Here is a 13,753-nt window from a genome sequence, read left to right on the forward strand (position 1 = left end):
GGGTCTACCACTGATGCTTGTCCAGTTCTGGGCACCCCCTGGATTCCTTCCAATGTCTATAGCTCACGTAAGTGGTTTTGCTCTTAAAGTAATAGCATGTTACAAAATTATTCCATTCTTTGTTGATATACCCGTAAGTTTTAGTGTTTTTTTTTTTAAGTTTTAATCACTTCACAATAAGGTCTGAATTACTGTTATACTAACTGGTTTTATCTTTATTTAGCTATCTGAATTATAAATGAAAAAACTTGATACTCATTTTAATGTGAGCAGAGTTTCTTTTTAAACAGAGAAGTTTTTTAGCAGGTCTTTATCCTCCACCAAGGAGGTCTGGTGACACAGCAGTTCGAAACCACCAGCTGCTTGGCAAGAGAAAGATGAGGCTTTCTGCTCTCTTAATTAGTTATGATCCTGGGAACTTACAGGGGCAGCTCTACTCTGTCCTATAGCGTTGCTATGAGTCAGAATCAACTCGATCGTTGGCAGTGAGTTTGGCTGTACTTTTTCATCTTCCATCAGAGTCCCTGGGTCATGAAAATGGTTCACACACTCAGCTGATAAACAGCTGGTTAGAGGTTTGAGCCTACCAGGAAGTGCCAAGGAGAAAGCAGTGGGCGTCGAATTCTGACAAGTCATGGAGCACAGCTCTATTCTGACACCCAAGGGTCCGAGGTGATGGGAAGGCAAGGGGTTCAAAAGGAGTATAGATTATAATGGAATTGACGGATAACAGACTTAGCCCCACACTTTTTGAAGTCGTCTCATATAAAAAGGTCGACCAGAAAAAGAGGACACATCTGTCTCGGAAGTTGATCCTCAGAGGTCAGGGTGGTGAGACTTGGGCCCACGTCCTGTAGACACACCATCAGGCGCTCCAGTTCCTGGACAAAGACATCACACTTGGGAGAGCAGAAGGACAATGGAAAAGAGAGAGCGCCTCAGGAAGATGGATCGACACCATGGCTGGAGCATGGCAATGGATGTGAGGATGGCACAAGACCGGCCAGCGGCTTGCTCTGTAGTACACGGAACCACCGAGTCCCAAATCACTGAAAGCACCTGGCATCTTTCTCAGAGTTGAATTCATATGCACGCCACTTCTCCCTGCAGATGGAGGCAATGAAGGCCGGGGTGTTTCCATTTTTATCTAGGTTTCCTAGAAAAAGCACACTGGAGATATATTTTTACAAATTTCCTTCACTATATATTTAAAATTAGCCATGGATGTCTCGCTATAGATTCAACCTCAGAAATGATCAGGATTCATGCAAATAATCAGTTCAATGGGCGAATGGACCCCACAAATACTCGTCTTCACAATCCTGAGACGAAATGAACTCGATGGCTCCTAGACACCACTACTTACTCCTCTAAACGGCTCACATTGGACGGTCCTGGAGTCAATAGAAGCAGAACATGAACCAAAATCCAAGTTCATAAAAGGCACAAGGATTGGTGATTGGATGGATTATGATGGAACCTTCAAAACTGTGGACCTTAAAACCCTTCCGGTCTGGAACAATTCCCTGCTGTGGTTCAACTTTTGGCCAAACAATATAAGAGGAATCCGTGAGTTACTCACACCTTATAATAATTGACCACTTAAAAATCAAAAGGTCAGTGTTCACCCAGTGTTCATCCAAAAGGCTGAGGAAGGAAGGACAGTGGAAATAGGAAAAATTGGACGAACCTGGGTTAAATTGATGGTCATCAAAAGGATTGTAATGAATAAGATGAAACCGAATGTGTGTGAATTGTTGACTGTAAAACTGATTATTTGCTCTGTAAATATTCACCCAACAAGTACTGGAAATGTCAAAATTGAGGGAAAAAAGTTTTCACTAATTCATTAAAGAGAGAGAGGGAAAAAAAGAAATAATCAGAACTAATTTTCTGGTCCCCCTACTCTGTCTTCATAGTTTGTGGCTCACCGTCATCCTGGCTGTTGGTGTGTGAAACTCTGGAAACACTTTCTTTTTACAGAGTCGTCGGGCCAGGACCAAGACCTTCCCATTTCTGAAATATCTACCTATTCCTTCCTTTCTATTATAGTCCTTTTGAGTCGGTATGACTAGATGGCAGTTTGTTTCTTTGTTTGTTTTTTAGAATCTCATTTTTAACAGACTGAAAAATGTATAGCCATTGTCCCGAGTCCAGACGCCCAACGGTTCATTCATCTTCACCACGTCACACTGCCGCCCTTGGAAGCACACTACTACTGTCTATTGTCCCAAGAGGAACTCTTGTGCCCAACGTCAACTTCCTTCAGACAACGGGCTACTTAAATATGCTTTCCACTTTTCTTAAACAGTAATCATATTCTTTATTCAAGCTCTTGGTCTCACCACCCTTAAGCTGTACTTGCTCTTTTATTAATCTCCTTTGCTTGGAAGGACCACATCCCCAGTCCCACACTTGTAAATTCTGCCCCCATTTTAAAAATCCTGCTTCTGTGGGGTCCAAGTTCTGAGAGCGAGATGGTTGTTGTAGCCCCTCGACTTGACTGCAACTCACAGGGACCCTGTAGGACAGAGCAGAGCTGTGTATCAGGGTTGCTAGGAGGGAATCGCCAGAGAGGGGCTTATTTGTGTTACACTGACTATGCAAAGGCCTTCGACTGTGTGGACCATAACAAACTGGATGATCTTGAGAAGAATGGGAATTCTCGAACAATTCACTGTGCTCATGAAGAACCTGTGCATGGGCCCAGAAGCAGTCGTTCAAACAGAAAAAAGAGTACTGCACGGTTTAAAATCAGAAGAGGTATGTGTAGGGTTGTCTCCTCACACTATACTTATTCAATCAGTATGCTGAACAAAAATTAGAGCAGTTGGATTACACAAAGAAGAACATGACATCAGGATTAGATGACGGCTTATTAACAACCTTTGATATGCAGATGACGCAACTTTGCTTGCTGACAGTGAGAACTCCGAACACTTGCTGATGGAAGATGAAGGATTGCAGCTCTCAGGATGGATTACAACTCAATGTAAAGAAAACCAAAATCCTCACAACTGGAACAATAAGCAACACATCATGATGAACTGAGAAAAGATTAAAGTTATCGAGGACTGTGTCTTGTTTAGACCCACAATCAATGTTCATGAAAGCAGCAGTCAAGAGATGAGATCAAACGATGCACGGTGTTGGGTAAATGCACTGCACAAGGTTGAAGAGCAACCTGTGAGGACTGAGGTGCGCCTGCCCAGGAGATTCTCCATGGCCGCCTGTGCCTGCGAACGCTGGACACTGAACCAGGAAGACCTAAGAAGAACCGATGCATTTGAATTAGATGCTGGTGAAAATACCGACAAGTACCATGAGCTGCCAAAGATCAAACAAATAGAGAAGTACAGCCAGAATGCTCTTCGAAGCAAAGATGGTGAGACTCTGGACATGTGGTCAGGAGAGATCAGCCCCTGGAGAAGGCCATCATGCTTGCTGAAGTGGCTGCAACAAGGGGCTCAGGCATTGGGACGACTGAATAGGGTGCAGGGGCGGGGGGGTGTTTCATTGTGTTGTGCATAGGGTCACAATGAGTCAGAACTAACGTGATGGCACCCCACAACAACAACAACAACAACAACAACAACACTGTACTCCTTTCTCCATCAAAACAGCTGGTGAACTCAAACCATGGACTTTCTGGTTGGTGGCCAAGTGCTTAACCAAGGCGCCACCAGGGGCCTTTTAAATTCTGCCCTTGTTATAAAGCGTTTCGCAGCCTGGCCAGATTTATGCCTTTGTCTTCCCTTTCTACCTCATCTACACCAAGTGTTACTCTTCCTATGTTGCACTCAGAGTACTGCTCTGATGATGCAACAGACAGATCTCTCCCTAGGGCTCCGGTGATGAGCAGTTTATTTGGCGGGCAGAAATCGGACAAGGAGGCGGGCCATGCTCACGATGCTGACTGCAGGCCAATGACTATCACATGGCGAGAACAGGTGCGTGCAAATACACCCCCCCCCCCAGCCGACCTTTAGACACCACCACAGTGCATGCTACTCTCTGAGACAGACGGCCCCACCGTACTTGAGTGGTGCAGGCAGGATGGTCTGGTAGTTGTAGTGCTGCTGCTGCTGGCTCAGGATCTGCAGCTGCAGGAAGAGCTGCTGCTGCTGGAGCAGGCGAGCGTAGTTGGAATCCATCTGTGGCTCGTTCTTCTCACCTTTCTGATCGGGTGGAATGTACTGGTGATACTTCAGCTTCTTGACCCGCGGTTTGGGGTCTTTGCACTTTTTGCTCCGGTGTTTGTCATTCGGGTTCTTGGGATGGCTTTGCTGCTTGCAGAGAAGGAAGGGAGACAGTTTAGAAGGCGCCCTGACATGGCCATCTACTGGACCCGCACACCGCACTTTGGAGACCAGGAAAGCAATCAACTAAAGACGTGGCAAGACCCAGGGCAGTATGTGTACGGTTACGCCGACACATTGTTCCCTGCTGCCTTGTTCTTGGAGGACACAGGGAGGATGCTCGGCCCAGCCTTATCAATTCAAATCCAACATTTCCTTCAGGTCTCCTGTGTGGATACCCTGTGAGGTGCTTAACATGTTACCTCAAGCAAAAAACCAGGCCACACACTAACTTCACAATAAAAGATGAAGTAAGTGTCACCACCACTCTGCAATGTTATCATCATTAAGAATCTAAGAAGAGTATGTGAAAACACGAAACTGCTTCTCATAAGAAACAAAGAGGTTGGATATAAAGCTATTACTTTATGGAAAACAACAAAAGGATGAAAACATTACATGAAAATACTCTTACAAATTATTAAGGGTTCTTGAGGGTGGGGAAGAGGGAAAATGAACTGATACCAAGGCTCAAGTAGAAAGCAAATGTTTTGAGAATGATGATGGCAACAAATGTACAAGTGTGCTTGACACATGGATGGATGGATGGATTACGATAAGAACTGGATGAGTTCCCAATAGAATGATTTAAAAAAAAATTGTTCAAAACAAAAAAAGAATTAGAACACTGGATATTTCAATTATTTTTAGAAATGCAACACATTATCTTATATTTGGAAATAGGGTTTGAGATCATGTATTCCTCATTCGAAATGACGAATCAGATACTTTTTTCTCCTCCATTCATTTTGTCTTTTTTTTAACATAGCTAGTTGTGTTTTATTGGATTGTACGACTTCAAAATCGTCTTTTTTGTATTGTTATTTTGTTAGTTTTTTTCTTTGCATATCATTAGCTGACTTGTCTGCCAAACCAACTTACGGCGTGCATTTAATGGTTGACCGTGTGCCTCTCCCCTCCTGGTGCACCCACGTCGTCACTGAAGCCCAGGAGTGATTTATTGCCTGTTCTGGTAAAGTCAGGTTCACTGGGGGGAATGCGACGACTGTTTAGGTTTACACGACCCTTCTCTCCTTCGCGCCCCCCAAAATGCATCTACACATATACATGTATATATATTACCTATATAAATTATACAAATACACATAGATGTACTGATAGTCAATTGTTCCTTTGCCTGCTAAAACTGGCCGTGAAGAGGGAGCTGCCTTCAGTAGACGACGGAGTAAGATGAGCACCAGGGAACATCAGAATGGACCATTTTCACTAAATAAGGTGAATTTTCTTAGCCTATCCTTTTAAGATAGAGTGCCCCAAACTCCTTCACACACTGGCTCTGCAAGGTCAACGTTGGCCAGACTGCCACACAGGGACCCGAGGAGCTGATTCCGGCCCACATCTAGTTTCAGTAGTGGGGCCTCTGGTTGCTTTTCAATTTAAAAAATATATCCTCGAAAAGCACTGCCAATTGCAGGAACTTACACAGTTCAGCTTCCGACACTTGTGACACACTGAAAAGGGACTCTTAAATAAAATCGTATAAAAAATTAAGTTATAGGATTATTCAAAAAATTTTTCAGTATATATATTCAAAAGTAACTTAATCTTTTAAAAGTTCAACAAAACAAAACAAATACAAGGTCTAAGAAATTATTCCTAAGCTACTTTAGGTAAAACAATTTAATAAGCAAAGATTTTGAGAAGTACTAAATTAACTATAGGTATTGATGTGATGTTATTAAATGACCCATATTTTTGTTCAAAGAATAGAAAATGGCAAGGGACATTTGCAAAGAAGAAAATAAAAATTACCATAAGTCTACAGACCTACAATAATCACTGTTGACCTTTTAAATAACATCCTTCCTATGTGCAGGTTAAACCTCAAGTGGAGTGATACCACAGATGTTCTTGAGAAATGTGTCTTTCTCCTCCCTTCACTTACTACACTCCATGACCTTCTTCCCTATCCGTTGAGATTCTTCTGTAATCAGATTTCTGATGGCTGCATGGCATGCCAGTTTACGAACATTCTAGTAAGGGCGCTAGAGTGGATCCTTACTAGTTCAGAGAGAAGCAATTCTGAATACCTTCTTCCAACTCTGTATTCAGCAATACAAGGATGGCACATTAGTAGTTTGTAACTGCCAATAAGAATATTTACACCATAGGAATTGGCAAAGGTTATAAACCAATCTCTGCCCAGAGCTAGATGTTAAATATTTTCTGGCCTTCCACCACCCACTCCAAACAAAACAAAGCAAAACTCACTACCATGGAGTTGATTCTGACTCATAGTGCCCTCACATGGTAGAAATGCCCCTGTTTTCAGAAACTGTAATTCTGTATTGGGGCAGAAAGCCTCATGTATGTCCTAGTAAGAACTTGTGGAAGGTCTTTGCTGACTGCTTTGTTGGCACCTCACTTAAAGATGATGACAGACACACAATCAAAGTGGTGCTTTAGAGAGTTGATTGCTATACAACGCCTATGTGGCACCAGCTATCCTGAACTGCCCTGAGCAGACTGGAAGCCCTGGTATTCTGTAGGCTCAGCCATTGGGGTTTGCTGACAACTTAGACACTACATAAAAAGAGAGGCAGAGTCATTAACTAGTCCGTTGAGTTTTGTCTAAACAAATAGAACTGATCATTTCCTGTGACAGAAAGGAGGACACTAGGAGTTTGAGATACTTATTAGATACCTAGTGGATCGTTGAGTTCAGACCCTAGAAGAGAGGTCTACACTACATATTTAAGTGTTGAAGTCACCAGTGCATCAGAGTCCATAAAATAACCTAAGTCTAGATAAAGATGAAATATAAGGGTCAGCCCTGTCATGAGACATGACGTCCCCTCACTGACCCACAATCCTACGGGGACAGCACTGGAGACAGTGTGGGAATTGTGTGACCGCCCCCCCACCCCCCCCAACCGCGGTGAAACATGAAGGGAGCACAGCAAAGCAGCAAAGTGTCCCCAAGGAATCCTGAAAATAGACTTCTGACTTGGGGGGCAGGACTTGGCACCTCATCAGACCTGATCAGAAAACATTCATAAGGGTCAGCAGACAGACCTGAAACGATTTACAGTTTATTTCCTTAAACGTCGGTCTATATAAGGTAGGTAGGATAAACAATTCCAAGGTGAAAACAACAGGACTGACAGTTCTGCGGGGACATGGGAGAGGAAGAGACAGGGAAAAGGGAGTCGGAAGCCAACAAACCCAGGGACAAGGGAACAAAAAGGGACTTAAAATCCATGGCGAGGAGGGCAGAGTGCCTGCTGGGGTTTGATCAAGTGCAGTGCAGCCAAGAGGAGTTACTGAGGGCTGAACATGATAGTGGGACAGGAGGAGAGTCTGGGAAGGAAGACTCAACAAAGCTTATACATAGCAGTGGGGCGCTATCTGACAGAGGGTGAGAAGATGAGCCCCTCAGGTTGTAAGGTCCTCAAAGGACAAGTGGGGAAGAGCTGCTTCCTCAAAGTACACTCAATCCAGGGATACGTATGGAGCCTACCAACTAGGAGGGGGAAAGAAGAGAGCGAGAAAAAGACATGGGGAGGAGGGGGAGCAGGCACTAACCCACCGAAGGGGAGGGTATTGTTTATATCTCCACAGGAGAGGGAGAGAGAGACCAGGCATCAAACCGGTGCACCAAGACATGACTACAACATATTGGCATGTAGCAGGGAACCAAGAGAGGTCTGAGGGGCTGGCCCTCATCTCAACTATGTGGGCCCCCCCGCCCCCTACACCCTACCAGAATTATGCACTTCAGAGGACAGTACTGAAGCTATAGCTTGGGAACAATGCAAAGGATTCCCTCAACGCAAGAACACGTTGTTCTATTAAATTGGCATTCCATGAAGCTCACCTGCATAACACGATTGCTGAAGACAAAGCAGGCGCATAAACAAATGTGGTGAAGAAAGCTGATGGTGCCCAGCTACCAAAAGATATAGCATCTGGGGTCTTAAAGGCTTGAAGATAAACAAGTGGCCATCTAGCTAAAAAGCAACAAAGCCCACATGGAAGAACACACCAGCCTGGGTGATCATGAGTTATCAAGGGGATCAGGTATCAGGCATCAGAGAACAAAAAACCCTATCATTGTGAATGAGGTGGAGTGTGAAGTGGGGACCCAAAGCCCATCTGCAGGCAACTTACAGAAGGGTTGTGGGGAGGAGACGTGACAGTGAGGGTGCAGTGTAGCAATAAAGAAACATTTAACTTTCCTCTACTTCTTAAATGCTTCCTACCCGCTCTATCATGATCCCAATTCTATCTTACAAATTCGGTTAGACTAGAGGATGTACACTGGTACAGATAGCAACCGGAAACACAGGAAATCCAGAACAGAGGAACCCCTCAGGACCAGTAGTGAGAGTGGCAGTACCCGGAGGGTGTAGGGAGGGTGGGGTAGAAAGGGGGAACCAATTAAAAGGATTTACATATAACCTCCTCCCTGGGGGATGAACGATAGAAAAGTGGGTGAAGAGAGATATTGAACAGTGTAAGACATAAAAAAATAATAATAATTTATAAATTATCAAGGGTTCATGGGGGGGGGTAGGGAGGGAGGAGAAAAATGAGGAGCTGACACCAAGGGCTCAAGTAGAAAGAAAATGTTTTGAGAATAAGGATGGCAACAAATGTATAAATGTGCTTGACACAATGGGTGTTATGTATGAATTGTGATACAGTTTTTTGAGCCCCAAATAAAATGATGTTAAAAAAAGAAATACCTGTTTAATTGATAAGTGCATGAGACTTAAGTAGCACTTTAGTTTGTGGGGCTGGCCCCCAATCCCAACTACATGGGCATGCCTTATTCCGCACCCCAGAGGACAGCACTGAAGCTGCAGCTCAGGAAGTGGGGCGCGTCTGATCAGGAGCAAACGAAGAGGGAAGGAGAGAGTGGAACACACCCCTGCCCACCAAGGCCTGAGAGGATCACAGGGCTAGCCCCATCACAAGACACGATGACATCCCTCATTGACACATAGTGCTAAGGGAGACTGCACTGGGGACATGGTGTGGGAGATGTGCCTGATCCGACCCCACTGCACTGGGGTGAACGCTAAGAGTGTACAGCAGAGCAGCAAGGGGAGCAAAGCAATCAAGTTCCCAAGGAATGCCAAAGGTGGACTTTGTGGCCAGGGCGTGGCACCCCAGCAGACTCCACTGGAAAGTACTCATAAGGTCAATGGACAGACCTGGACTTTTCAGTTTTTGCGGCTATTTTTCTTTTCTTCTTTTTTTGTTTTGTTACATTAAGCTGTTTTTGATTTATTTTGGTCTTTTTTGGTTATGTCTTGCTCTGCTTTGTTTTTATGCTTATTATTGTTGTCTCTGCATGTCTATCTGGACAAGATAGACGGGACGAACAATCCAGAGGAGAGAACACTAGACCAACAGTTCTGGGGGGACACGGGAGAGTGGAGGATGGGAGAAAAGAAGGGGGGTGCCAGCAAACCCAGGGACATGGGAATAATAAGTGATCTAAAATTGATGGCGAAGAGGACATAGGATGCTTGGGGGTGGGGGGGTGGGGTTTCGATCAAGGGCGATATAGCTGAGGAATTACCAAAACCCCAATGAAGGCCCCAATGAACATGATAGTGAGTGAGGTAGTTAGTTTATGGTGCCAACCTGGCTGATAAACACTGTGGGGCTAATTGCAGGGTGGAGGGATAAATGGCTCAGTGAGCCTCGCCTTTCTAGTTCTCAGGTCTCTTGCTTTCTGATGATCGAACCAGGGTGCAGCTGCCTTATCCAGTTCCCTGCTTTAGCTGTCAAGGCTCACTTCCTGCAAGACATCCCTGAGGAGAAGCCACATGGACCTACCCTGATGCAGCCCTGGGCGCTGAGAAGCCATGTGGAGACCCCTGCCAGCGCTGAGATGCTTACACATTCACTGATTTGGCTTTCCTCCTGCAGTCGGCATCACTGCGTCTGTTTTGTGAGATGGAGGAGGACTTTGTGGATTAGTGTTGGACATATGGGTTAATGTTGGACTTGTGGGCTTGGGTAGCACTGGCTTGGGATGTTTTCTTGGTACACACTTAACCTTTATATAAAACTCTCTCTTATACATGAGTTTTTGTGGATTTGTTTCTTCAAAGTACCCAGACTAACACAGTGGGAGAGGAGCCAAGTAAAAGGAAATAAAGGAAAGAAGTGGGAGGCTAAGGACACTTACAGAGGTCTAAATACAGGTATGTATATATGTAAATATATTTATATACAATGACAGGGGAAAGGATCTATGTTCATATATTTATTGATAAAGTATTATGGTAGCAGATGGACAATTAAGCCTCCCTTCAAGTACTCCCTCAACGTAGGAACAATGTGTTCTACTAACACAGCACTCTGTGGTGTTCACCTTCCCTGACACAATCGCTGAAGACAAAAGGCTGCATAAGCAAATGTGGTGAAGAAAGCTGATGGTGTCCAGCTATCAAAAGATACAGCGTCTGGGTCTAAAAGGCTTGAAGGTGAACAAGCGGCCATCTAGCTCAGAGCAACAAAGCCCACATGGAAGAAGCACACCAGTCTAAAGGGATCACGAGGTGTCGATGGGATCAGGCAGCTGGCATCAAAGATCCAAACCAAAACAAACAAACAAACCAACAAAAAACCTATTAATGGGATGAGAGGGAGGGCAGAGTGCAGACCCAAAGCCCATCAGCAGTCAATTGGACACCCCTGTCAGAGGGCCACAAGGACGAGAAGATGCAGTAAGGGTGAAGCGTAGCACCGACAAAACACACACCTTCCTCTACTTGTTTAATGCTTCCCCACGCCCTCACTACCATGACCCCAATTCTACCTTACAGATCCGGCTCAACCAGAGCACGTACACCGGTACAGGTAAGAGTTTGCAACAAAGTGAATCCAGAGCAGATAAACCCTTCAGGACCAATACGGGAACAGTGAGACTAGGAGGGGAAGGGGAGGAGGTGAGGGGTAGTAAGGGAGAACTGATCACAATTACTGATGTATGGCCCCCTCCCAGGGGATGCACAACAGGAGTGGGTGAAATGAGACAGCAGTCAGTGTAAGACATGAAAATAAGAGAATAATTTATAAATTATCAAGGGGATAAGGGGGAGGGAGGGGGGAGGAAGGGGAAAAATGAGGAGCTGATGCCAGGGGCTCAAGTAGAAAGAAAATGTTTTGAAAAAGATGATGACAACATATGTCCAGATGTGTTTGACACATGGATGTGTGTATGGATGGTGATAAGAGGTGTAAGAGCCCCAATAAAAGAAAATAAAAATTGGAAACAAAATAAAACAAAACACCTAAAAGTAGTTATCAGGGGGGGAAAAAGCACTTTAATTTTTAGACACTTACCCAATATCACACTGCCACAAAATATTCTTACTTGATAATCTTCTCTCTACCTGTATAAGGTGACCAGAAGTCCCGCTTTTGGCGGGACAGTCTCGGTTTTTTAACAATTTTTCCCGCGTTCTGCGGCGTTTTAAAAAAGTCCCAGTTTTTGGAAAAAATACACGGTTTTCAGTTTATGGGTTTTGGCTGCCATGTGGCTATTTTGCCAGGAAAAGAGTTTTATCAACGGTGTCCCGCTTTACCAATGTTAAAATCTGGTCACTTTACCTACCATCTCATCAGAGTACGCAACTCACTGCAATTGGTTCATTTTGTTGCCAACAGTTAATTTTATTTCTAGTCATTTCATGGTGCTCCTAAGGAGGGGTGGGGTCTGCGATACACAGGTTCAGATAATTGCTAGGTAATGATAAAACACCTGACCCAACCACTACGGCGTACTGGGGAAGGGGCAGGCACATCCACTGAGAACCAGCATTCTTCAGAATACAAGTGTCATGCACTGATGCCAAGAAACAGCCATCCGCCTGGAAAAGACTAGAGAACTGCAGTCTGTTTCCTCAAACACACTCCTCCACTGAGTGTCCCGGAATCGACATTCTTAAACCAGTGTTTCTTCCTCTAGAACCAACGCCCTCCCTTCCTTAAAGACAGACATTAATTAAGAACAGAAATTTAGAGATCAGAAGAGAAAGGCAACAGATGCTGAGACCTGGCAGGGCAAGAAGGCTTGTATTCAAATCTTCTTTGCCATCTGTAGCAGTTAGATTTGATGTCAACTTGAAGATGTATAGTGGTGTATATTTATATACAATGACAGGGGAAAGGATCTAAGTCCATATATTTATTGATAAAGTATTATGGTAGCAGATGGACTTAAGCCTCCTTTCAAGTACTCCCTCAACGCAGGAACAATGTGTTCTACTGACACAGCATTCTGTGATGTGCTACAGTGATGGAATCCAACCTGGCAATCAGGTCACAGTCTGATGCTGCCTCCTTGGGGGTGTGGTCTTCTTATAAGTGGGGGGAGGGGACCGGGAACCTCCCTCTTTCTCTGCCACTTGCCTTCTTGCTAGCTGGGGCTCTGCTGCCAACCCTGGGAAGTGCTGCTCCCGACTTTGATCCATGTGACTCTGAACCCACTCATCAGCCCGTGATCTTCCTGTTTCCCACTTCACTGGCTTGCATCTACATGAGCCTGAAGAGGGACTTAAGGACTAGCATCAGGATTATGGGCTCGAGTTGGATTGGGCTGGGATGCCTTCTTGATATATAATTATGTCAACAATATAAACCTCTTTCTTATACATAGATTAGTGTCATCATTGTATTTGTTGCTCTAGACAACCTGGCTTCCTGCATAGGGTGTGCATGGGAAGCCTGGAAGAGGAGGTGAGAACTGTTTTATTGGAACTGTTGCCACTCTCTGGAATTTCGGACTCGATTGCTGACCATGGGAACATATGGACACTTAGCCAGAGAGAGAGTGCCTGGAGTACAAATCTCTCCAGGAAGGAGGCTTAGGTTGCATGGATAGATCCAGGTAGACAGATAGATGGATGGGGTACGTACCCTGCTAACCTATAGGAGAACCCCCTAACTCAGAATGGTGAACTACAATGGGTGAACTGAGAATGAAAAAGAAGGCTAGGTTGGGTTTGGGGAAACGAGGCCTTCCTGGATTTGTGACTTAATTTTACCCTCTTTAGGCTGCCATCTTCACATCTTGGAGGAGCTAAATTTCTAGTGTCCTTCCTTAGCTTCAAAATCTTATTTTTTTCTTCTAGTTTTGACAAAAAGTACATCTGAAAAGATTAAATGAATTCCAGTTTACTTTCTCTCCCCTTGTTTAGGAGTTTTAAATATATTAAGGACTTTTTAAAAGAGTGCAATGTAGTCATGCACTACTGCCATGACACAGCCTGTGAAAACAGACTACGCGATTTGGATGTTGTGTAAATACTGTATTGCATGTAGGCAATCACTAGATCTGTACCCAAGTCAGAATAATTTATACCTAAATTCAGTTAGTAAAATGTTTGTCTTAATGTACCTTCCTGTGCATA

At 44.3% G+C, this 13,753-nt stretch overlaps 1 protein-coding gene across 4 annotated transcripts in view; it reads right to left on the bottom strand.

Annotated features, from left to right (window-relative positions):
• The window catches only part of MRTFB (myocardin related transcription factor B), a 264,346-nt gene that overhangs the window by 26,112 nt on the left and 224,481 nt on the right, over window positions 1–13,753 (bottom strand). For all 4 annotated transcript variants that reach the window (XM_075564270.1, XM_075564268.1, XM_075564269.1 and 1 more), the window contains one exon: window positions 4,039–4,286. In XM_075564270.1, the coding sequence (XP_075420385.1) occupies window positions 4,039–4,286 (248 nt within the window). The remainder of the gene's footprint in view (window positions 1–4,038; window positions 4,287–13,753) is intronic.

Source organism: Tenrec ecaudatus, chromosome 12 (assembly GCF_050624435.1).
Source record: "Tenrec ecaudatus isolate mTenEca1 chromosome 12, mTenEca1.hap1, whole genome shotgun sequence".
NCBI classification, from domain to species: Eukaryota; Metazoa; Chordata; class Mammalia; order Afrosoricida; family Tenrecidae; genus Tenrec; species Tenrec ecaudatus.